At 36.5% G+C, this 27,760-nt stretch overlaps 1 protein-coding gene across 1 annotated transcript; it reads right to left on the bottom strand.

The window, feature by feature from the left end:
• Nucleotides 1-4,035: 4,035 nt before the first annotated feature.
• LOC5565484 (sodium/potassium/calcium exchanger 4) lies at nt 4,036-21,953 on the bottom strand. The gene is made up of 6 exons (XM_021851344.1): nt 21,658-21,953; nt 6,128-6,319; nt 5,728-5,864; nt 5,488-5,658; nt 4,731-5,430; nt 4,036-4,383 (listed from the first exon to the last, which is right to left on the bottom strand). The coding sequence occupies exons 1-6, from the start codon at nt 21,725-21,727 to the stop codon at nt 4,058-4,060; spliced, it is 1,596 nt and encodes a 531-aa protein (XP_021707036.1). The 5' UTR covers nt 21,728-21,953; the 3' UTR covers nt 4,036-4,057.
• Nucleotides 21,954-27,760: the final 5,807 nt, after the last annotated feature.

Genomic DNA, 27,760 nt, shown 5'->3' with positions numbered 1-27,760 from the left:
TACACATTACATATAAATTCCAATTGTTAGTTTAAAATATCCCCCTGTGTTCATAAATAATTTGTTGAGGATTTCTAAGGATTTCTCCAAAATATAGAACAAAAATATATAGGATTCTCACCAAAAATGATTTCACAATCAACTAGCAAGGATTCATTCCACGAATTCTTCAGAGAGTTCACCAACAGTTTTTCCAACTTTGCTTTTGAATTTCTTTCTAAGGTTTCTCTATAGAATTGTTAGAAGAAATCTTAGCAAAATTATCCAGACATCCTGCAAAAATATTAATTGGCTCTTCCAGGTATTACTTTAAGGATTCCTAGCAATATTCCACAAAAATTTCCTGAGCAATTTAAAAGAATTCAATTGGGACATTTTATTCATTATTGCTCAGAGAAGCTCTCCGCAATAAATCTGTATTTTTTCACAGATAATTATTTTTTTGATTTATCAAAAATCAAGGTGCAACATCTCTTTCGTGAAAATAATCAAAGATTCCCGAGTAATTTGTACAGAGATTTATTAGAGAATTATATTATTGTTTCTTGTAGACTCTTCTGAAAAATTACCAAAGATTCATCTTAGCATTTTCCAGAGCTTTTTTTCATAAAACCGCCCTAACGATTCTTTTGGGATTTTAATTGAACATTTTTTTCACCAGACTCACTAAACACTTGCAATTTATTCTTAATCTTAATAAAAATCTCCTGAAGTTCCATCAAGTATTCTTTTAGGTTCTAGAAATAACTCATTTTTTTGCGAATATAAATCTCAGGAATCTTCCATAAAAAAACATATACAAATTTAAACACTCTCCATTTTTTGGGTCTAAAACTACTCCTGGAAAAACTTAATATTTTTTTGGGATTGCTTTATTAATTCCTCTATGAATCACTCCATATCAGATTTATAAAGTAACGAAAGGTTTGAAATAACCTTGTTGATAAGTTATTGAATAATTGCAGCTCAAACATACTTCGGAAAATATCACTGAATTCCTGTCGTAAAATTTAAGAATTTCTGAAACATGTTAACAATGTACCTCACAGAAAAGCTAAAGTGGTTCTTGTAGAATTTACTACATACAATCGTATTCTTTTTCGACGTCTTTTATAATAGAAAATGATCCATGTTAAAACGTATGAAATTTTTACTGAAAGTATTTGTAACTAGAGTCTTATATAATAGTTAGTATGAACTCTGAAGATTCATGATACTATGATGAACATATTGATGTAGAACCCAGTTTTTCCTACCTCTAGAAATTCCAAACAAACTTTTTTGAAGGGTTTATTATCGACTATTTTGTAGTACTGTAGAAGTTTAACGTGTAAATATAAGATTCTAATTTAACCCGTTCTTTCCCACAGCTTTGTTTGACAATTTAACTATCAAAATGGCGTTTCAAAAAACAAAAAGTTTTTACAAATAAGCTATATTATTCAAAATCCCAATATTTTTTTTATTGTTTTTTTCAATAGTTAGTTGATTGTTTTCCAATAGTTTGACCCAAAGGTCGCTTATTTCGATGTTTGATAAGATAAATGAGCGAATAAATTTGTTCCAATCATTATTGAGCTACTCGTACCAATTCGGTTTAGCTACCGTTCGTTGAAAATAGGTGGCACCATGGGAAAGAGAGGGTTAAATCTTAGTGAAAACTTCTGCATTACTTTGAAATTTTGTTGAGGAATTCCTGATGGATTTTCAAGAATTAGAAACCATACGCATAAGAATTCTGTATTTTTCACAATTTGTATAATTGGATTTAGATTCTTTAAAACGATGCTTTTTGGAGTATGGAAAGATTTGTACGAGGTTCCTCAAAGCGGTTTGCGAAGGATGAAGAAACATTAAAATGTTGAAGCAAGTCGAACAATAGGTGGGCAATGGTACAATGAAAGATAATTTATAATATCTTCTCTACAGGTAAATTACAGGATCGTAAAATATTCTCTAATGAATTAACAAATAAAACAAATTTCTCAAGGTTTATCAGAATTTTTTTATCCTTAAAAGCTATCCTTTCTTGATTTCTGGTTTTCCAGAATTCTGCCAGAAAGCCTCTAGAAATTACGCTTTCGTATCGCACAAAAATTCAAACGAAGAACCAATTTCTAACGAAGTGTTTTAAGGAAAATCAATAAAAATTTCTTAATGAATATCTTAATAAATTTTCTCCTTCCCAGTTGTTTTGCTACAGACTTCTCTACCGCTATGCTTATTTCGAAAGCAAAATTTTCCTGGGGGTTTTCAACAAATTTCCTCTAAAGATTCGAGGGTAAGAGACATTTTGAAAACATTTTTTTTACAATTCTTGAATGATCCGGGGATTTCAACCAAAATTTCTAAAAAAGAAAACATAGGAACCTTTTTGACGCAATTTGAAAATATTTTAGAAATATTTCTTAACGAATTTTGATGAAATTTGCGAAAAAATTTGTAATAAAATTTTTGGGAAAACTATTTAAAGTAATTCAAAGAAGAATTTTTAATAGAACTTTCAGCGAAATACCTCTGAATTAGATTTAACAGAATTAATGATTTTTTGGAGGAATTGCGAGTGAAAACTTTTTGAAAGATAAAGTAACATTTTTAAGGTAATTCTGGGAACATTTTCCGAAACCAATTTGATAATAAAAAGTTGACATAGGAGTGGATGTCCACCAGGATGAATTCGCTTTGAAAGTATGAACAAGTCCAACAATATTGTTTGACTTATTTCGAAATGATTTGCAAAAATTCTGAAGCCCCCCTTAAATATTCCTTGAGGTATTTGATTAAACTAAAATTTTATAATGCACATCGAAAAGCTTTTTGAAAAATTGTGCTACAAATTTGTTGAATATTAATCAAATAATTTTGGAATTAATAATCTTTCTTGAAAAAATATTGTTCAAGCAATAAATTTATTCATGCAAAACTACTTAAAAAATTGAATCAAAATTAAAGAGCGCTAAGGTCATTATGGTCGATTTTGCTACATTTTTTTTCACGCCATGTTAAATTTCTACCATTCATTTGAAGAAAACTTGGCCATGCCGAAATTCCTTGAAAATTCTTATTTTTCGACAAGAATTCCCACTATGTATTGTCTGAGAAATTCCTATAGTAACTTTGTCTATTTTTTCAATTATTATTTTCGGACATCATACGAGTTGAAGTTAAATGGATTTCTCATAAGGGTAATCATCATCACCACACACCTCGAGCAGGGTATCCTCCAAAAACATGAGAAATCAGAATGCAGTGCTGCTCTATGCTGAAACAGAATTAATTGGATTGTTCAGAAAAAAAAACTAATTTTTGGGATCAAATTTCCACTTTTTCATACCACGATATTTTTGGTAATGAATATGTCAGAAAAATTGTGCTTACCGCATACAACATGAAGCTAGTTTTAACAGTAACCAATCGATCGACAGCCGGACGGATAAGCTTTCGGTTGTCGCGTGATTCACCAAAGTCAGAACTATTACGCTGATGCTGTATAAGACAAGCGAGGTTTTCTCGCTATAGTGTTCTACAACATAAAATAACGTAACAACTGAAGAAATTTTTGTCAATAACAAGAGTCATGTACCTAGATTGATTCAGAAGATTTTGCTGCAAGTTAAATTGTTTGTTTGTTTTTTAATTTTTTAATTTTATTATCATCAAAAATTCTGGGGGGGGGGGGGCTGGATGGTTCTGGAGGAAGCCAGGCCCCCCTGCCCCCCCCCTGTTCCTACGCCAATGTTCGTAGCAAAATCGTAGACTCCTCCCTCCCCCCTAAAATGCTGCGTCATTTGTAGACGGTCCCAAAAATGCTGCTAAAAGAGCTATGACAAATTAGGCAGTCGTTTGATTGATGTTTTCATGAAAAAATCCGAATGCATTGTAAAGGCCCGGATTAAATAAAAATACCTCATTTTTAGAAATTGATTGATTTTTCACAAAATTATCCGATTTTCCGGACCGACGTAAAATAAAGCACACTCAGTAGATTTTCGAAACTTTGGAATTGGTCAACAATAATAAAAACAATAGGTAACGTAAATAATAACAAATTGTATATTCAACAAATATTTTTCGACGGAAAAAATACATCTAATTCGACTAGAATCATAAAAGAGACAATGATCAAGTACGCAATCAACAGTGCTAATCCTACCAACTTTCGTAGCGTGAACTTTGATAAATAAAGCACCAGATAGAGAATCCCTACTGCTAGAAATAGAGCCAAAACCGAATACTGCATTCCATAGGAATTTATTTCGATGTAAGCTCCAGTGATGGCTCCTCCTTCCATCATATTCCGGATGAACCACGGTAGTCCTAATGAGAACAGGATTGCTAGGGTGTTTGCACCCAGCGAGTTCGATACGCCCATGGAGCCATTTCCTGTTGGATGAAATAAAACAGAAGATGAAAACAGTTGTTATTGAAGTGTTGACATCAGGTGAAAATAGTATTTTATTTTCAATTTGTTTTTGTTAATGTTGCATTTAACACATTTACATTTCACTTCATGCAATCCAAAATCAACCAGTTTCTTATGCTCTCACAAATGGACACCTTGTTTCCCGATGGTTGAAATTATTCCGGTCAAGATGGGTTATGAAATCCCAAGATATGAAAGTAGATGTTTTTGAATAGCAGTAAACCCAGATACTTATTAGTTATTTACTAAGCAATTTGGACAAATATTCTTGAACCGGCCTTACAGGGGTCAAAAAGCGACGCTTTACCTTTTCTTATCACCGTAATGGCCGAAACTGCCTCGGGCATGCATCCGCCGAACGCGAGGAAGGTAAGTCCCATGACCGTTTCCGGCACATCAAACGTACTTCCAATGATCGTCATCATCCAGAACACCATGTAAGCTGTACCACCGATCCACGCTATGCACATAAAGAATGTCAACGGATATAATTTACGATGCTTCCGGGGATCTGGAATCGTTACGTTGACTATCACCCGGAAAGGCCAGGTGTAAAACCACCAGAAAACTCCCAGCCACGAGTCTTTCGATATCTTCAGCAGATGCATTCTGCTATCGTCGGATTGATCCGATTCGCCACTGGAATCGTACGAGATACGAGGAGCTTCCTTATCACTGGTTGGGATACGTAAGTTGGTATTGATGGCCTCTCCCAGCACGGCTATCGAGTACTTTCGATGGTTTTTATATTCCGATTGGGGTTCATCGGAAGATTTCTTCTCCAGCCTTCGGCAGAGATTCCAACGATCTTCGATCAAGGAAACTGCTATTCGCTTCATGCGATCGTTTTGGAACATGACTAAGAAATATAGTACGTAGAGAACGACGAAAACGAGCGATTCATACCAGTAGACTCGTTCATCCCAAAGGCAAGAAACCAGTGAGCTTGTACTGATGATAACGATGATCGAGTCGCGTGTTAACGGCCACCAATCAAGTTTCACGTGCTGTAGATGTGTCAAAACTCAATCAGACTTGTCCAATTTGTCGAAGATAATACTTACCGATTTGGTTAACAAACCAACTAATGCGGCAACTCCCAAAGTGTTGAACAGCATGGAACCCATGATGGTCCCCAAGCCCATGTCTGAATCGACCACCAAGGTACTGATGGTGTTTGTGAAGAATTCCGGCATAGATGTTGCCGTCGCCATAAAAGTTGCTGCAGCTACATCCTGAAATTTCAAAAGCAAATATTTTTCAAATGTGATCCAACTGTACATACACTCAGAGCTGTGCCATACCTCAGACAGATGCAGATCTTCACAGATGTACTCCACCGATGGCAAGAAGTACTCGCTACATACGTAGGCTAATATCGTAAAAAAGTAGATGGCAGCTAAGAAGTGAAGTATGATCGCTCCGTTTAGCCGTTCGGTTTCTAAACTTTCGCAAAATGAGAACGAGTATTTAGTAATTTCTAACCATACCACGTCTTAACCCTTAAATATCTAGGAATGTTTTACTTTGCTTAAAATCCTATAACTAGGCGACTGTTAATGCTTTAAAGGTGCATGGAGAGAAGATTCGGAGGAATGAGATAATATGCACTTTGATTGAAAATATTAGAAAATCGTAAAGTTATAGCGTTTTCAGCAACAGTAAAATCGTCCTGAGCATCTACAGTTTAAACGTTCTACTTACTCGAGAAGAGATCCGGTGGCAGATCATCCATCGAAGTTGTAAGGACACAAACCACTGGGGAAAGAGATTCATTGGCTCCCGGGAGAAACTCTATGCTGGCCCGGCTGTCCCAGTCCAGGAGGAGTGTGGTCTCGTTGAGTGAGGAGTCATTCGACATCGGCATGTGATTGATGAAATCAAACAGCGATGGAACTGAAACGGGAAGGATGACAAACGGTTATTCCCATTGGCGCTTGGGTTAGATGACTGTTATCTAATATCGTTCATGTCTAATATTACATATTACTATTTGCAGAGCATACAGCGAGTAGACCAGTGTTTTGACGTAAACGCTTCTCAAGAGCCAGATTCAATCAAAGTCTTATGAACATGCATTCAATAGGTGCGCATATAGCTGTCGTTAAGCAGAATACTTCTGAAATGAACGGTTCACATGCCCAATGTATAATAGGTAAATATTGATTGTTTGTATTTGACACAAAAGTAAATACGTGTGCCACACTTCAAATTACTGTTATAGGGCAATACACCTGGTACTATGCTTTTATTCTATGCATGGCAGTATTCATGTTTGCTGTTACCTTTGTAAATTTCTCTATATTTCTTTATCAATTTATCAATTAATCAAATAGTATCAATTCCTTTCTCAGTATCTTTCCTAACATTACATTAATTTCTTATATTTAGGTGTTCTGTGTTAGAAAACACTATCATCCTAATTTGGTAAAACTAAATTAAGCTTTTATTAACATTTTATAAACAACATATTAAATTTCATTTTCCGTAGCAGTTCGGAATATTTACAGATGAGTTGATTTCCACCAATTTTCGACCCATTCATACGATTTTCGCCTACTTTGTATGAAAATCCAAAAATTGGCACAGAATTCTTGTAGGTCGAAAATTAGAGCTTTTCCTTTTCTTATGACAGAAAAAATGATTTCAATAATCTTAACCGTACTTAACCTAAGCATATAACGCATGTATAGAAGATTGCAACGATTTAATTATTAACTTAACTTTATTATTTTTTATTTATAAACTTTATTATTAACTAACTTTATTAATAATTTTATTCAACATTCGTTCCTATGTTTAAACATTAGATATTCTATGTAATTCATTAATACTATACCAGGGAGGAAGCTTCAAAATCATTCAGAATCGTTTGCAGAATTTGCTTCCTGATATTACAACAGGTGGTCCATATTGGTACAGCATGCATACTAGATACTTAACTCCATCTGGCTAATTACTACATGTCTACTTCTTCTTCTTTCTGGCATTATGTCCCCATTGGGAGCCTGCTTCTCAGCTCAGTGTTCTAATGAGCACTTCCACAGTTATTAACTGAGAGCTTACTATGCCAATGACCATTTTTGCATGTGTATATCGTGTGGCAGGTACGATTATAATCTATGCCCTGGGAAGTCGAGAAAATTTCCAACCCGAAAAGATCCTCGACCGGTGGGATTCGAACCCACGACCCTCAGCTTGGTCTTGCTGAATAGCTGCGCGTTTACCGCTACGGCTATCTGAGCCCCAACATGTCTACTTGAAGGTTTCAAATGAACAGCTTTCGGTACATGTGCTGCCGTGAAGTCAGTCCCATCTGGTCAAAATTGAGTTGAGTTCAGTTTTCAATGTACAGGAATCGACTGTGATGGAGGTTATGTTTTTTGGTTTTCGGCTTTCAATCTCTACACGCAAAAAAATTGTGCGGTAAAAACTACCATTTTAGGGGGTTAACTTAAGCGCTCGCACCGGCAATTTTCAGCAGACCAGAAATGCGCTTGATTTTACCATGTCTGTAGTCGGAATCAGATTGTTGTAAATTATTTCTGTCAAATGTACCAGTAATGCGGTGGGGTGTACCGTAAACATAGTAAATTGGTCTGAATTTCCATGGTAGTTTCAAGAATGGGTGTAGTCAGCTAAAATAGTTATTTTCACCACAGAATTTTTTCCCGTGTAGGAATCATAAACGGATTTCCGTTCTACACCTGACGTTTCGGTCACATTTATTGTGCCTTTTTCGAAGGATAGACAACGATCACTCCGTTCACTCGTTTCATGTATGTCTTAAACATAATTGTACGTCGGACCATAAGTGTTTCAAGTTCCCTTCTAGGGGGGGCCCGTAGCCTTGAGGTTACGCTTTCGCTTCATAAGCGGAAAGTCATGGATTCAATTCCCAGCCCCTCCAAAAAATAACCCGTCCAGCCACCAGAAGATGCCGCACGGAGGACCGTGCATAGGGAAGCACATCCATCCTCCGTCAGTATCAGATGGTGACTGAGACAAACTGACCCACTTCGCAGGCAGCTAGCCTCAAACGACTCAGGAACACGGCAAAACGAACCACCGCAAGAGCAGTGGACTATGGCTTATGGAAATCGATTGGACCAACAGTAGAGCACTCTCCTACCTGCTCGGTGTGAAAGCAAAAGAGCAGAAGAGAGTGAAAGCAGATGTAAATATAGATTAGTTAAAAATAGAACTGTATCGGTAAGGAAGATACAGATAAAACTGATTCCGGCACAGTAGTGGCCACAAGCACGGAGTGCCTTTTTTTTACGCTCGCTTTTAAATCTACCGGTTGAATTTTGATGTACCTCCTACGATAATTCACTACCGTCACTTTCGCGCCAGATATCAATATATCAGTTTTCAACATATCTTCCAATCTTCCAATTCTCTTTCAGCTGCACTTATGAGATAATATAATTTATTCGGAAAAATTACGAAAAAACTGCAAGTCAAATTGTCCTATAATGAAAAGTAACTGCATATCAGTCCCACCACAGATTTTCGTACCGTTGAACCAAAATATGAACCGTCTTTTGATCATCTTTTTATTTTTCTCGGAAATATATCGTAGTAATAAGCAAATTGTAAAAGTTTCATTAAAATTTTAACATGTTTCAATTTCTAGACCTTTTTGAATATTCGTATGGAAAACGAATTCAGAACGTTCACAGCCCATTTTCTCAATGCCTACTTTTTACAGATGGGACTGACTTGCGATTCACGGCAGTGTGGGAATATTATAAGTTAGTTGAGTTTTGGAAGCATTAGCTGAAATCTTCCATTTTTTTTTTTTCAAGTACAGTGGGATTCTGTTTTTAACATTCTTTGTTTTTGACATCCCCCGATTTTGATAACAAAATAGATCCGTTTTTGACGTTTTTCCATATCATTAAAATTTGTATTTTTTTTAACCCCATTGTGTCTTCTGTTTTAGTCATTTGAAAAGCAAATCAGGTTCACGCTAACCGCAATCCAGAGCGAAATTTTCGCCGATATTGCCCCAAATCTCACCAAGATCTAGGAATACCGTATGAGCTTACTAAATTCTTGATGTCCGTGTGGTCGTCAAGCTTCATGAAGTCATTAATCTAAATTAGCAGCCAAACGAGAAATCTAACTTTTTTTTCAGGCATGCAGGCTTTATGACCTGTTCACTTGAGTATGCTGGTTGGTGATACAGTTAATGAAATTTTTCTTCAGATTTGAAAAATCTTTGTTCAAACAACATTGACACGAGAGGAGCAAAAAGTCCATAACTCACATAGAGTTTCTATCTAAAATTTCGTATCGCCTCTTCACTGCCCATAACTGCATATTTGTAACATTCGACAAAAGTAGGCATTGAGTAAATGGGGTACAAAGTGTGCATTTTTCGTCAGTATGGGAATAAGCTAAACTTTCAAAAGAATACTGAGGACTCAACAATACCTATATGAAGCTGAAATTTTGTACAGCTCATCTCACATAGGGATGGTACACAAATTACCTACCTACACAAATTATGTCACGCTAAATTTCAACTTTTTCGACCCCCTCCCCCTCCCCTTTGTCACACTTTTTGTATGAGTCCTCCGAAAATTTTGTAAGGCTTGTCACACTTGGCTCGACCCCCTCCCCCCCTTTGGAGCGTGACATAATTTGTGCAGACCCCATATTGGGTGAACAGACAGAAAATAACTCTGATAGATATTTCATTACCACTTAATTAAGGACTGTTCATTTTATAAAGTGGACACTTTGTTTATGCTATAACTTTTTAATTTATTGATAAAATCGTAATCGGTTTTTAGTACATCGTTCAACTATTATTCTACAATGCTCTGAAAATATAAGATCTTAGAAAATGCTTTTGGTTGAAGAGCTATATAGTTTTTCCAAAAACTCCTAGGATAAGCTGTTCGTCAAAGTTTACCATTATTTTTCGCAAAACAAAAATCCTAATTTTTGTGAATAAATTGTATGTTTGTATCCTTTACTATTCTACTAAAGGTATAGCTTTAAAAAAAAAAAACAATTATATTCCACAATTCTCTGACATTAGGTAACTTTAGAAATTTACCCATTTATGGCCAAATTTGCTGATACACCATCCTTTTACTCCCAGCAAAAGAGAAAAGTAAAAAGCGTATTCAAAACTAGTTCGGATTACTAAAGAAACTATATTTGTATGAATGAGAGCTAAATCGTGAGTTTAAACCACTGTCTTGAGTATAAATTTTACTGTTTATGGTAGGTTTACTAAAAAGTCTCATACTTTTAAAATCATGTACGCATATTTATCGATCTACAGCAAATTGTAAACGGTTTTCTCCGAATATTTCAATTGGTAATCTCAGAATAACATATTATGAAAATAATATGTGGAAAACAAAATCGATTTTATTACAGCAGTGTTGCCAATTTTGATGATTGTCAATGTATTTTGAAAGGTCTTCTAAGAATAAAGCAATTGCGTTTCTATTGTGATTTAAATGTGACGTGAGGACTAAATAAGTAACTCTATGAAGGCGTAAGTTATTTTTCATATTAATACTATATTAGCACTTTCCTCAGGACTTACTTTTAACCAAAAAATTCTACTCATATCAATTCCCTTTAAATTTAAAATATTTTTCTCTAAAAAATATAAGGGAAAAATGATTTTATTATATCTGTAAAATTGTTGTTCCAAAAATAACTTGATTTTTTCCATCAGACTTCTGATTGATGATGCTTTCGAAGAACAAGCCTTTTTTGAAAATAAAACATATAAATTGTCGAATTTTCCAGCAAATTTCTAACAATCATTGATTTTGATAACCTCCAAAAATCGTCCGTTTCAATCGTTGTTCCATATTCATGTGAAATTTAATTATTTTAGAGAATTTTCATTATCACAACATTGTACAATACTAGTCGAACGATGTGCAGAAAACCGATTGAAATTTCATTGATAAATTAAAAAGATACAGCATGCACAAGGTGTCCACTTTATAAAATGAACAGTCCTTATGTGGCCCATGTATAATATCAACGTGACTGTTATGCGGTTATATTTAGCAATGCGACAAAACAGCTTGGTACTTTTTTCGAATTTCCTAGAACAGATCACACAGATTTTATTAAGTTAGTCGAACGTATTGATGATTTCACGACGTTCCACGGTATTAACTCCAAATCTTCAAAAATGTCGAATATGACTGTTATGCAGTTATGGGCAGTTCAGCTCACTGTTCTTTTAATTAACGAATTATATAATGTGAACAATTCTGAAATTTACTTAAATACGAGTTTACGTAATTTATTTTATGAAATTCCATATTTCCATTTCATATTTTATGAAATTCCATAAAAAGTTGAGAGATACGACGCACAGTGCGTTGCTCCATAGACAAATTTCAAGTAATTTTATCCGGCGAAAATAAGTATCCACAAGTGTTTATAGATAGCATCCATTATTGAAACAAGTATTCATAAGTTATACAAAGCACTAAAACTACTACAACAAGCGTCGAAAGTGACAGTTGTCGGAGTAGCAGAGAACCAAAATTTTGTCGCATATTTTCAGCATTCTTTTCATCTAGCACGGAGAGTGTTGAAACCAACCTATTCAATCAAAATCTAGAAGAGAGCATGGTTGAAGGTTGGTAAAGTATATTTGATGTAATAAGAACACCAATTTTAACTTTGAATATGAGAAGTTGGCACGTTGAGTTGGCTATGAAATCAAACTTATGAAATACTAATATGTAACTTTGAATATCGATTCAAAAAAAGTTCCACCGAGTACCACCTCAAACCACGCACAGACATGTTTCTTAGAGCGTCCTCTAAGTGGTCTGAAAGATAAAGCTGCAACTCCCTGCAACTCTTCGAGATTTTTTACTATTTTGAAGTATACTACTTAACCACCACAAGTATGAAAATGAGTAGTTTGTGATACAAAATCCGAAAATCTTGCAACACTATGTTGTCTCGGCTCAACCAGACATTACACCAGAGCAAGTTTATGCTTTAGATAATATATTTAATATGTGGTTTCCAAGATTGTATTCACATTTTGTATTAAAAACAGAAACATTAGAATAAAATGTGATTTTTTTTTGCATAAAAGCGTATAAGTCACTTTTGCAGCTACGAGTATGAAGAGACATGTTTGCAAATAACTTCTTACATCGTTATGCGCAATAAAAGTACAAATTGCATGGTTTTTCTGGGAAAATAATGAAATTGGCGCTTGGGACAGTTATGCGATTATGCGTTATTATATGTCATTTATGCAAATTGTAGTTCTTTTGACACAGTCTAAATTGCACTTTAAAATAAGGTCATTAAGGGGTCTATTTTTTAAATCGAGCAGATTCATGTGACTCATCTGTAGTCACTGTCGATCAAAGTAAGCATGCATCTTCCAGATGTCACCCGTCGACTCCCATGGACCGATGCACGAGTTCACAAATTTGACGTTTGAGCGGTGCAAAATTTGTAAAATAGACCCCTAAAGCGCAGTGCTGGAAAAGTTCGCATCACAAAGCAGCTCACGAGTGTATACCAACGCATAACAAACATCACAGACTCGGGATCTGGCTAGGTGTGAGTAAGCCCGCACCCGTCTGCTCGGGAGAACATGTCAAAAGAAGTAGCAACAAGCTCGCGAGCGTTTACTCGCGAGTAACCAAGCAAGGTGTGATTTATTATGGTTTTGACAGACAAATTAATTGTATAACCATCATATCGATAGTAAACTACTAGTTTGTAGTCAAAAGCCCTTGAAAACCATAAATCACGGAGGGTAAGCAGCTTTTTTCCCAAAAGCACAATATGACTCTGAGCAGCTCCGAACACGTTCGCGAATCACTTTTTGCTTCAGTTACTCGGGAGTCGACAGATGCGAGTAAGCCAGCGCTCTGACCCTCGGGAGCGTTCGGTTTTGTTTTTGTTCCAGTTCAGATGAAGCGTTCGCCACTTTCCATCACTGCTAAAGCGTGCGATGAATGCGATAGATACTCTGTATGGTGTTTGATTATTTTAAGAAACGATCCAACATTCTATTCCAGTTTTGCTCAGGCTAGAGTATAATGCGTGCCATATCAAGATTTTAATCAAGTATGCCTGCCGCATTAAGATATCAAAATGTTTATTGATCTTGATGACCCCTGGCTGAGTCTAGGAGCTTTCTAAGCTTATGAGAATTTTCAGCGTATTCAAAATAAGTGAAATATGGGTATTCCCATAGGATATTAGGGGTTTCTTGCGAGATCCTAAGAATATATATTGGGGGTGCAGTGCAAAATCTGTCAATTCCTTTTTAACTCCTGAGATTTCTAAGGCGGCCTGCGAATTTCTTGCGGAATACTGTGGATTTCTAGATGTACTTTTAATATTTCTGGCAAGATATTGAAGAGACTTAAAAGGTTTCCAGCGGAATTTGGAGATTGCAAGTGGCACTCTGGAAAGCACTCATGAGCTTTTGAGAATTTTGAACGAAACTTGAGAATTTCAGTTATATCGCAGCGGAATCTTAAAATTTCAAGCGATATCCCCAAAATTCCTAGAAAACTTTTTTGTAGATGCCAATTCTTATCTGGCTCCTAAGCAAGATCCTAATAACTCTAAGTAAGATTCTGTGGATCGATAGGAAGCGAGCTACTTCAGAGTTCTAACGGGTTTCTGTAGATTCTTAACGGACACCTGGAGATTCTTATAGGATTCTTGGGGTTGCATAGCTTCTTCTTTCTGGAGTTACGTCCCCACTGGGACAGAGCCTGATTCTCAGCTAAGTGTTCTTATGAGCACTTCCACAGTTATTAACTGAGAGCTTACTATGCCAATGACCATTTTTGCATGCGTATATCGTGTGGCAGGTACGAAGATACTCTATGCCCTGGGAAGTCGAGAAAATTTCCAACCCGAAAAGATCCTCGACCGGTGGGATTCGAACCCACGACCCTCAGCTTGGTCTTGCTAAATAGCTGCGCGTTTACCGCTACGGCTATCTGGGGGTTGCATAGCTAGATCCTGCGAATTTCTGTTGAATTCATATCCAAGCTCAACTTCTAATACACAATTAAAAGCTATGAGAAGCTTTTTTGTATAGGGTGATATGCTAGTATCTGTCGTATTGAGCTTTGATCAGTGAGAACCTGCAATTTTCCCAATAATGCAGTGAACGATTCTGATCCAAGCCATTGTGCAATAAAATTTTGATAAATCTCGAACGTTTGTTGAAAATAATGCATTGCAATTTTTACTTGCCATTTTCTCTGTTGGTCGTATCATTTTCATTTCTGTAGCAATCAGTTTTCAGATTTGTCTCACACCTAACGGCTCACTGTGATATAGTGAATGGTCAAAATAAAACATATCAACGCTAAGATAAAATGATTAAATAGAATATATAGACCTACGGGCATCTCCTCCCGTTCCTTCAGCATGATGAAATATATTAATTTCCTTTAAAATTCCTTGTTCTGCATCAAAATTCAGCTCAAGCATACAAAAAACCGAACATAAATGACAGCTGCTCACAGTGCAGCGAAAACAACACAATCTACGTCAAACATCGCGCACACATTGAGTAATTTTAAGGCGAAGTGAGCCGTCATTGAAATTTGTACGCTTTGTTGAATATCAGTTGATTTTGTCCTGACACAGCTGCAAAAGTATGAGCATACTTAATGCATGTTAGCGCTTACAGTGATACATTTTCAAGTCAATAAAAACTATCAAGACTAAGATTTATCACTTTGAAATGCTGAAAGTCTGAAAAGTCATCATTATGGACCAATGCACGAGTTCGTTATTTGATGTTTGAGCGGTGCCGAGTTATTTACGTGACCATGGTAACTAGTGAATATGGCACCGGTCAAATGTCAAATTAGTAAACTCGTGCAAAAGTCCATTGCCAAAACAAATTACGGGCTACTTAGCCTTAAAATTACCGAATATAGTCGAATTTGACGCTTGGGCTTGAAAGCAGCCCTGTCGTTCTGCTTAGTCGACAACTAAGAGGCTTATCTCGGATTATTTTTTCGATTTTTACCCGAGTTAATGAAAAAAAGTTAGTGAAAATGTGATAGACCTTTCCGAAATCAATCTAGAGCCCTGGAGTGATTTTCACGTCGATCAGTTGCATCTTAAAGTCCTGTAGGGCATCAATTGGAAAACCCAAGCTGTATCAACGGCCTGGATTGATTTGACCTTATCTAATGTTGATCAAACGCATCTTATCGTCCTATGTGACATCAATCAAAATTCCAAGCTGTATCAACTCGACCTTATCTTATAAAGATCAGGTGCTCCTTAAAGCTTTTTATGAAACCAATAGAATTAGATAAGGTGCGTCTTAATATCAATATCATGGAGTATTTGACTTTATATCACATAGATCTTTGAGAGAACAATAACATTTTAACTCTCTGTAGAAAACCAATCGATCAAAAATACATGGATATCAATCAAAAATGCAAAGCTGTATCAACGCCAGAATAATTAAACGTTATTTTATGTAGATCAGTTGCATATCAACGCCCTGTAGGACAATAATTGAAAATTTCCATACTGTATCCTAACACTCTGTAGAACCACGTTTCTAAATAGGAGGTCCGCTGACTTCCGACCTTGCAAAATGCACGCTGAACCGAGCATGTTCAGCGAGCCGTTTTTCTATGGTTACTCAAGATGAGAAACAGTTCTGTAAAATTCAAAATTCCAAGTTGTATCAATGCCCTAGGGTCATTTGACATTGTCTTGTGTAGGGCAGCTACACCTCGGGGCCATCAATAGTAAATTCCAACGAACATCGATAGTAAACTCTAAGTTGCATTAACGCCCTGGAGTAATATGTCCTTTTCTTATGTAGATTAGGTGCATCTTAATGATCAACGCCCTGTATGACATCAATCGAAATAACCCTACATCGTAGGCCTGTACTTTTTGACTTTATGCCACATAGATCTGTAGCAACTGAACGCCTTGTTGAAAATCAATCGAAATTTCCGAGCTGTTTCAACGACCTGGAGTTAATTTAATCATGGTAAAAATAATCCTCCATAAATTTGAAGTGATTTGGAAGATATTCGATATTTGACCATGCACACGCCATTTTGTGTTCAGCCCTAATATTTTATGGAGAAGTCAACAAACTCTTCTCATGTGAAATTCTTCCAGCTACAACTTTGCTGAAGACCACATTTTGATTGGACGTCAGAATAAATTTGTTATTCATCATCATAAAGTGGGTTTTCATTTAACATGCTTCACCAACTATTCGGCAGGCAACAGTGGTGCTCCTGGCGAGAAGAAAAGATCAAAGTAATCCATGCTACTATGTTCTACAGCAAAAAAGCAGTGTTGCTCTGAGAGTAATTAAATAATCACCTCAGCATGATTTAGACTTTGTTATCAGTAATACCAAATTTATTCTTACGTCCCATCAAAATATGGTCTTCGGAAAAGTTGTAGTTGAGAAAATTTCACATGAGAAGAGATTGTTCACTTTTCCATAGATTATTATGACGAGCAGTTAGAGGACTGAGCACAAAAGGTTTGCGTTTTCTATAGAAATCTCCATATAAATTTCAAATGTCGTGTGCATAACCAAATTTCGTCCAAATCACTTCAAATTTTGGGAAAATGATTTTCATCATAATTGACACTGTTTGCAGTTTCGGTTTCGATTGTTTCCTTAAGGTGAAGTAGGCCGTCATTGAAATTTGTATTTGATGATTGTTGCTAATTCATCTCACGTTTTCGAATCAAAGAAAATCAGTTGGTTTTGCACTGACACAGCTGAAGAAGTATCAGCATACTTTATGCATGTTAGTGCGTACAGTGATACTTTTTCAAGTCAACATAAACCATCAAGACTGAGTTTTATCACTTTGAAATGCAAGCTGAAAAGTCATCATTGTTGCCAAAACGAATGACGGGCTACTTAGCCTTAAGTAAGCTCTTGTAAGGACGTGGCCAGATGTTCAGGAATAAGTAAGTTAACTTAACTGTAGATATGGCCGAAATCTTTTATAACAGTGAATGTATTTATTTTCAAAATTCCAACCACGATTTGTGCAAATGTTTATGCTATGCTATGCTACCATATGTAAATCAGGTGCATCTAAACTCCCTGAAGAGCACCGATTGAAAATTTCAAGCTGTATATGCTCCTTAGAGTAATTCAACCTTATCCTTTGTAGATCAAGTGCATCATAAGGCCCTGTATGACAACAATCGTTATTTGCAAGCTTCATCAACACATCAGAGTAATTTTACATTATTTTACATAGATCTTTGCAAGGTCGTGGGAATTTTACCATTAATATGATCTTATTCTTCGTAGATTAGGTGTATCTTAACGCTTTGTAGAACATCAATTGATTTTTTTTAAATCAGATGTTCTCAACGATCTGTAGGACATAAGTTTAGTTCCAAGCTTCATCAGCCATTGGAGGAATTTGATTCTATCTCACTGAGTTCTTTGTGAGATCAGGAGGTACATATAAACGAGCATTCTTAGTTCCGAAATTTCTATTGTTACATTTATTAAATTTGATTCTATGTGAATTTTATGAATCTAGTGGTATTTTTTTTTTCCCATAGTAGCTAGCGTGAGTCTGGAACGTTTTTACCGCATAGAAAATAAATCTACCACCCATTCGCTAGGTTGACTGCGCCCTGCTGTATTTCGGTAAAAAAATGTCTGATCGACGATATTCTTACACCTACGGATTTTATAAGATTCCGAGATGTCCGTAGACGTACTCAATTTGTTGTTTGACCGATTTCTGATAGGATTTACTGTTGATGAGGACCTAAGCAAATACCTCTGCTCGATTTTAAACAATTAGAACGGTTATCCGTAGAAATACAATTTGAAATGGAGGAACTGATACTACCTGAGGCAATAGAACTTTCTTTGGGTAAATCCATTCGAAATTAAACGGTTCGTACGGCTACCCGACGGAAAAAATCTTGCTTTTGAATGAGCATGATTATAATTAACCTCATGGGTATGATTTTAGAGTAAGCGATCGTTAACTGCAAAATGAGAATTGTTGGACATTCGGCCGGTAGAATTCTGGCTACGAAAAACGTTGCCATTCATCTGCCTAGTCCGAACCTCAACGATTCGTTTGCGAGAAAAGGGCAATCCCAAGAGTTAGACCCTCGCATTTTGCGCATACAAACCTTTTGGGTATCTTCCTTCACAAGACAGACGTCTTTAGCGTGAGAAGAACCTCCGCAAACCATGCATTTAGCATCCATGCGGGAATGTTTGATTTCATGACCCCACTGTTGGCACCGACGGCACTGAGTGGGGTTCTGTAATTTTCTTCCAGGTTTCTGGAAATGTTCCCATGTCACACGGACATCGAATATAAGTTTCCTTTTTCTAATGCTTTGATATTATATATATCACTTTTGCTGAAGTATTATTTAGTTCACATTCTTGAGAACGTCCTTTCCAACGAATTTCGGATTGGGTTTCTCTTGATCATCATGATTACTTGGATTGGGGGAAATCCAAATTAATCATTAATCTCATTTTTTATTTCTTCAGGTGACTTATAATAACTTAAGAAACCTTTCAAGACGATCTAGAACAAACGTTCAGTTTTGTCGTCATATGTAAAAATTGTGTGCTTCTTCTCTTCATGATGTTTGAGAACATTAAGAGTTTCCGGCAAAACGCGACAGTCTCCTTTCTTTGCGATTTGGAAGGAAACCTTGATTCCGTTAATGAAGTTCAAGATCTTCTGCCTGTATCCTCCAAGTTCGGAACAACTGATCACGATTGGCGGCACCCTTTGTTTCCTCACTAGAATCAAATGGCCTGGGCTAGAGGCTGCTTCGATTTGATGGTAGGAAAATTTTACTAAAAAACTGATAGCTCATTTCGATGCAATTATCAATATTAACGATTTCCAATCCGTGACAGTTTTAGAACCCCACTTTTTTGGAAGAAATGTTGTGTATCCAGAAATTCACCATTTCTTTTGTTTGTGTCAGCAATCATATTCAGTGAATAATTGACGAGAACTTCTAAGAGGTTTTTTTTTCAAAGCCGCTGTCCAAGAAGGAGTCACCAGTCACCAGTCACCGTGCGACCTCCATTCACTGTGCACATATACAAATTCCTACAGAATATTCATACAATTTTCACAAATTATTCTTTTGTCAGCAAAATAAGATAAAACTGATGAAATGATATAGTTTTTGTCAAAAATCATTTTGAAAAACCTTGTTTATGTAGCCAAAATCATGTGAATTCTGTTTGAGAATGAGATTTTTCAACACTCTTAGTAGAAATGCCAAAAAATCACATTTTTCATTTTAACGATAGAGTATCAAATTTTTCAAAATTTTAACAAGTTTTCCCTGTGGATACTATTAGTAAGATATATTTCACCGTATGAGCAATGAGATTTTATGCAAATTAGAATTTTTTTATTGAGTTTCAGTCGAAACCCAAATGCACGGTGAATAGATCATTTCCAATATATATGGTTCCTATTACCGTGCATTAGTGTAAAAGACATGAAATTATTCGGTAATATTAGATATATTGTTATGTCGTCATTGAACTACTTCATATTTAGTTTTTGAGTGAACATAGAATGGTTTGGACAGGGGACCAGATAGCCGTAGCGGTAAACGCGCAGCTATTCAGCATGACCAAGCTGAGGGTCGTGGGTTCGAATCCCACCGGTCGAGGATCTTTTCGGGTTGGAAATTTTCTCGACTTCCCAGGGCATAGAGTATCTTCGTACCTGCCACACGATATACGCATGCAAAAATGGTCATTGGCATAGTAAGCTCTCAGTGAATAACTGTGGAAATGCTCATAAGAACACTAAGCTGAGAAGCAGGCTTTGTCCCAGTGGGGACGTAACGCCAGAAAGAAGAAGGAAGAATGGTTTGGACAGTACAGTCAAACCTCCAATAACGGTTTTAATGAAAAAATAACTATTTGGCCAATTTTAAAACTTTTTATGGTTGTTATTGTAAATGAATATTTGAATACTATGTATTAAAAATGAGTGCTCACACTACTAGCAACATAATTGCTCTATCAACAACGTTTTTTCAAGATACAAAATTAAATCATGACGAAAACTATACGCACGGTGAATGGTGCACTAGTTTGCACGGTAAATGGTGACATAGAACGGTACGAGGCGACCTTAACATGACATTTTCAAACATAATTTTTGAGTAATGTTGTGTTATGCATCACTAGTTTTAGATTTTTCCCTGAATTATTATATAATTGCACGCTACATAGTGGTATTCTAGTACGCTTTAAATTATTTGGAAAAATTATATAATTTTTGGAAGTGCACTTTTTTCTTAAATGCACGGTGAATGGTAGCTTGACGGTATATGCTGCCGTGAATCGCAAGTTAGTCACATCTGTAAAAAGTAGGCATTGAGAAAATGGACTGAGAAATATAAAAACTCGTTTTCCATACAATATTTAAAAAATTCCAGATAACTGAAGTATTTTTGAATCTGATTGAAACTTTCACAATTTATTTTTCACTTCTATACGTTTCCTAAAAAAATATGAAGATTAATAAAACACGGTTTATATTATGGTCACACGGTGGCTATTAGAGACAAGCGTCTCCTTTAAATTTCATCAAAATGCAATTTCAAAACTTGTATTTATATTTTAATTTTTTTTGTACCTTACAAAAATGATAATATATGGGTAACAAGATCACATAAAACAGCTTAGATGTCAGATACTGGGGGATTTCACCCTAGTCATTAACCAGCTACAAATTTCACCACCTTTTGTACAATCGCTTTCCGATTATTGAATAACGTATAAAATTGGATCCACGTGGTTTATGAACTATACTCAATCCAATTGGCGCTGGTCCATGTTCTTCTTCATTAGAATGCACGTCTTTATTGTTTATAATCCAACGGTCTGTATGGTAATCTTCGTGGAAATTTCTCATCGTGTGATTTTTCCAACGCTAAAACGTTAATTTCGTTCATGAAATATTCAACTGGCAAATCACTCAAAATATATCACTGCAGAGTTCTTGAAAGAATATAACCACTTGACTGTGGCTGGCTTTAAAAACAGTTTTTCAAAAACAAAAATAAAAATTGAAATACAAATCATATCTCCAACAATTTCAACGAAATTGTTTTGAACGGTTATTTTGTCGTCCTAACCCGAAAACCATGTGTACGTTCTTGCATTTTCGTCTAACACTTATTTTTACCGTAGATCGAATTCACGCTGCAAACAAATACCACAAGCCAGATGCTAGCACTAGTCCCAAGAATCTCCATCGTATCGTTTTATATATCACAAATTCACTTTCACTCTCCAAGCATTCGCGCCAAATTTGTGCAAATCCCGCGCGCCGAGCACTTTGTTCTACGCCACTTATTCCACAAATCTCGACTGGAATTTTAGCGGCGCGCCAACAACGTTCGCGATGAGCCCCCTCTTGTAAAGCACGCGCGTGTCCAACGCTCGCGGCGTCTCATTCACAAATGTCTGGCGAAACCCAAATCGTTCGCCCTGGCATCTATATAAATCAGCTCGGACAGCGGGCTCTATCACCTGTAACCATCATTATCGTCATCGTCATCATTGATACTCTCACTGCCGGGTCGGGGTATACCTACGGTCATCATTCATCAGCTTTACCGCCAACAAGACAATCAAGTGCGGTTGCATTCTACTTTACGGTTCTCCTCCTTATGTTTATCTACCGGTTATCGGTGAGAAGTACCTGCACTTCAATTCGCGTCTCACTTACTGGCTAGCTGACGGACTGATTGCTTCCACGGATCGTGACCAAACTGTCTCGGCTGGCGCGGTCGATGGCGGTGGTCGAGTAAGGGTATGTGATATCCGAGCATTTCCATGAAGTTTTGTACCTACATTTCTAAGTGCCTATCCATAACGGCGATTTATTTTATTTTTTTTATGATTGACATAGGGTCGACGTACCAATAGCCGCATAGCTAAGAAGAAATATTCGTATAAAATCGAAAAATGAAGCCAGTGGCATTATTTTCATATCATCTGAAAGCTTTTTAACTTGGTTTTGTGAAAATATATGAAAGCTCTGAAAACTCATATTTTTGTATTTGTTATCACTTGTACCACTACCCGAGCAGAAGAAAAGTGCTACTGACTACCAAACTGAGGTATTCCATACCAGAAAATTTCCAATACTTACAAGCTGAGCGAGGTAAGAATGAGCCCTGCATAAGAGGTAGAATACCTCAAATAATATCTCATGCATATTCTACATATTGGGCGTATCGATTTGGCGAGCGTAGGGCAGAAACGAGGATGGAGAGATCCCGACCAGAAGCACATAACAAGATTGTAACACATTCCTAACAGCAGCAGTTAAAAATAACAGAAGTTGATAAAATTTTGTTATCAAGATGGCTTTGTACTTAATCTGTTATATTTTAAGTAACACATTTATAACAACATTTGTTATATTTTTGACATCGCATTTATGAGTTTGTTGCAAATAACATCCGATGTCATAAACAGTAACATAATTTGCAATAATATTGTTATTTTGTAAAATCCTTGCAACACATTCTGTAATAATTTTGATATAGTTGTAACTGGATTTGTTATATCTTAGTTTAATTTGCTGCAATTTCTGTTAGATTTTTTGTTATTTTAACTACTAACGGTACATGATTTATAACAACTGGTGATAAAAAAATTCATATCAGGGCATCACATTCTGTTATAACTTCTGGCTGGTCGGGATGCGGCCACGAAACGAGTATTGTGGTGTGAAATTGTTGATTCAGTGTTATCTGTTTAGATGTTAACTAAATAAATGAATGAATATTCGACAAACACCTAATCAAAGATCAGGTATTATAATACCTAAATAATACATGATGGATTTTCATATAGAAGTGAGATTTTCCAATAGAACTTCAATACCTCCTGCAGTTCTCAATAGCTATCGAATACCAAAATGAAGTATTTATAATTGTTTGAAACATATTTTTCAATTACTATTATAATGCCAAAATGAGGTATTGTCAATTGAACAATACCTAATTATGGTATGATACCAAATAATGGTATACATAGATTATTGCGAGTTATTTGTTCCTCCTCGGATATAGGAACACTTGTGCCTAAAGTAGAATTATGTCTAATTTCTGTTCCTATAGTAGCACTAGCTTCACGGCGTATCCAAAACAATAACAAATCAAACTGTATTTTTCAAAACTTTTATATTTTCCATCGTCGCTCTTATCAGCAAAGGGAAAGCAGTTCTCGTCCATGATTTTCCATAGCTCTACGCGGTCGATACGATCGTATGCCGCCTTGAATTCGATGAAAACATGATGCGTTGGGACCTGGTATTCACGACATTTTTGGAGGATTTGCCGTACAGTGACCAGTATCTGTTCTGTTTCCCAGATTGTGCCTATCAGCCGATGCAGACAAATGGCCAGCCTCCCCGGGCCCATCTTTGTGAGTTCAGCTCCAATACCATCCTTACCAGCAGCTTTATTGTTCTTGGGCTGGTGAATGGCATCCTTAACCTCCCTCAAAGTGGGGTCTGGTTGGTTTCCATCGCCCGCAGTACTGACGAAGGCATTTCCCCCGTTGTCCTGATCTTCATTGCCTGTGCTCTCTGCGCCATTCAGATGTTCGTCGAAGTGCTGCTTTTAGCTTTCGATCACTCCACGCTCGTCCGTCAAAATGCTCCCATCCTTATCCCTGCACATCTCGGCTCGCGGCACGAAGCCGTTACTAGAACTTGCGTGTTTACAGTTGTTCAATCTCCTCGCACTCCGTCTCCTCCAGGCGGCGTTTTTTCTGCCGAAAGAGACGGGTCTGCTGTTGCCGTTTCCGTCTATAACGCTCCACGTTCTGCCGGGTCCCTTGCTGCAGCATGACCGCCCGCGCTGCATTCTTCTCCTCCAGAATCTGCCTACATTCCTTGTCGAACCAATCGCTCTGTCGACTCCGTCCCACATAGCATAGCATAGACTGACTGTACATGTCAATGGTTGCTACTCCGTGATTGATCGGAACTGGTAAGAATTACACTACGAACCAAATGAATAAGGGATGGGAGTTTCCACTTAATCTCGAAGTGCAATTTTATCAGATCTAATATTATTGATCAATAACGGCGCCGGCCAAGTCCTTACAGTCAATTGGGATGGGGAAGGAATGTTAGGGTGTAATGATTGTTGCTTCTAGAGATCTAGAATACCTCTGCATCTCCACAATCACCACGGGAAAGGTGTTTATTAGTGAGGGAGGAAAAGATCTGGGAGTCACCTCTGGTCGGTGATGCGATCTATGGAAAAGGGGGAAATATACGACTTATATTTAAAGCTAGTTTTCTATTTTTGTCTCGAGAAGTTTTTGGTAGAAGATTTAAAAAATACGTCAACATCTATAATGTTGAACAATTCAAAAGAAGTTTTTGTTAATAGCGAAAACTGAAAATTACATGTTTGTATTTTAAATTATATGACACAGGAACAGAGGCGCGGCCACGTTCGAAACCATGGGTAGGACAATGGTTAGCAAATATTTTGTGCACAGTGGAGCAAAGAACAATTTTAACCCTGGACTTGAAATTGAAAGTTACTATATTTAAGGGCTCTCTAAGAATTTCATCAGAAATTTTTTTCAAGTATTTGCCCATATGTTCAGATATTGCTTCGGAAATTTCTAAAGGAGTTCATTTAGTGATTATTTCCAAAGGAATTTCGTCAAGATTTATTTTTTTCAACCTGATTTTTTCTAAGGAAAACTACAAAAATGGAAGATTTTTTTTCTGGGGCATCCTTTAAAGCTCCCGGTCAAAACGTCGTCTAAAATTTAATCAATTTATTATTTCTCCAGAAAATTGTCGGTATTTTCTTTAAAATTATCTATCAGGATTTATATAAGATTTCAACTAGGAATTTCTCTAAAAATACCTTCAGCATTTGATCCAGAGATTCCTTCTGTGATTTCTACAAAGATTCCTCCAGTAGTTCTTTGAGATTTTCTCAAATAAGTCTTAAGTAAAAACAAATCCGAAATTATTTGAAAAAAAATAGAAATTTCTCAAAAAACATTAGAAAAAATCTTTTAAGAAATGTGTGTAGGAATGATTGGAGGTTTTACTGGAAAAAAAAATCTGTAGTTTAAACTGACCTTGACCTTGAATAAACTTTTGAAGATTACATGGGATTTTTTTAGATACTTTTTAAGAAATGTTTGGTAAAACTGCAGGAGTCATACTTGGATGAAATGCTGAAAAAATCCCTTAAAAAAATTGATTTGTCCGAAGAACTCCTCTAGGAATTTTGGATTTCTGGGAGGAAACGTGGATGGATTCTTGATGGAATCCACATGAACATTTGAAGAAATTCTTGCAGGGTTTCTTGTAAAAAACTCTTAAGGTGATTATAGAACGAAGCCACTCCTAAAATTTTCAAGAGCACAAGACTTGAGAACCAAACAGCGCTCCGCGTTGAAAATCTATCCCATTGGTCACCACCAGCAGGCAAGCAATTTGATTGGTTTTCAACGCGAACTTTTGTCAGATTCTCTCGTCTTGTGCAATTGAAAATTCAAAGTTTGGCTTCGTTTTATAATCACCTTAAGCTTTTTTTCTGGCCACATTGGAATAAACCTTTGTGAATTTGGTAGAAGTTTTTTGAAGATCTTTATAAGTAACAACTAGAGAATTCGGTTTAAGGATTAGTGAAAAATATCTGGGGGAAATTCTAAAATAGTCTGGAAAACAAACTTTAAATGAGGAAATTACTGAGAGTAGTAGCTATGGAATTTTGGAGAAATTCTGCTAAGTATCCTTTGAAAAATCGCTGGAAGAGTTTATGGGAGAATTGATAGAGAAATCTTTGCAAGAATTTCTGAAGAGAATCCTGCAGGAGAAAGGTTTTCAAATAAAATCGCTATGATAATTCCTGAAGCTTTTCCTCGGGGAATCTGAGACGAATTTCTTGAAGAGGCTCTTGAACCCATTATATTCTCTGAAGGTTTATTAGGAGCCTGTACAATTTTGCATCAGGATCCAATGCACGCAGAATAGGGAAAAAAAAGATTTAAGCGGCCATTTTGGCTACAGAAAATAAAATTATAAACTTTTTAGAAACATGCATTGAAATAGAGACCAAGTCTTTGTAAATAAACCTACTACCAATACTGTCTTTTGTATCATTCATTGAATCAAGTTTTATTATCATTCATATTGAAAAATCTGAATATCTTTTATATTTATATCATTTTTATGCCAATTGTATTAAACAAATTTGACAAAAATAGGTAAAAAAGTTTGCCTTTACAATCAGTGAGGTTGTTCTAATTTCCCCATATATGTTTAGGTAACAAATGGATGAACAGTAAACATTCTATGAATTTTGTGTTTTATTTTTTCTTTGCACTGAAGTTTTTTTTTTTTTTTGAATCGTGGGTAGGACAATCCTTTGACTGTCCTACACAGGTGTTTTTGTGCGTAGTACATGTCCTACCTGTCCTACCCACTTCCCGCGCCACTGCACAGGAATAATGCCGACACTTGTAGTGACGAACCATACATAGTTTGTTTGAAAATTACATATGAGTATTACTGTGCATTTTTGTCTCGAGATGGTAGAAGTTTTTAAAAATACGTCAACATTCTCAATGTCAAACAATTCAAAAGATATTTTAATAATGTCAGATAGAGGAAAATATATGTAAAATAAAATTACATAAAAGTTACGCTTTCAAGAAAAAATGTGTTATCACAAGCATGAAACGAACTCACCAGTTGGTAATCCATCCTCGACTGAACAAATATCTCTTCGTACTGGTACTCGTACTGGCGTCCCGAAAACAAACCGTCCTGCTTGGGCTTTCCCAAACACCTACCTAGCAAGACGCGCGAAAACAGGGAAAAAAAGTTCTCCGACAACGAAAACACGCGCGAAACCGAGAGCAAACCCCTCCGACGACGCATAAATCGAACCGTCCTGCTTGGGCTTCACGAAGCACTACCTACCCGGCAAACCGCACGCAAATCGAGGGAAAAGACGAAATACCAAGCCGATTCGTTAGCTCGGGCTTTTTCGAGGCACTGCCCGGCAAATCGAGGGAAAAAAGACGAGACACTAAACCGACTCGTTGGCTCGGGCTCTTTCAAGGCGCTGTCCGGCAATTCGCGCGAAAATCGAGGAAAAAAGACGAAACACTCGCTCTGTCGATTCCGTCCCACGTACCCGACGAAGCTCTCAGCTGCATTGTTGATGACTTCCTCCATTGTTCTCCAACAGTCCTCAAGAGGGGCTTCATCTAGCTCACCCTCTTTC

This window comes from Aedes aegypti, chromosome 3, assembly GCF_002204515.2.
Source record: "Aedes aegypti strain LVP_AGWG chromosome 3, AaegL5.0 Primary Assembly, whole genome shotgun sequence".
NCBI lineage: Eukaryota > Metazoa > Arthropoda > Insecta > Diptera > Culicidae > Aedes > Aedes aegypti.
This window is presented reverse-complemented; position numbering and strand designations above follow the sequence as displayed.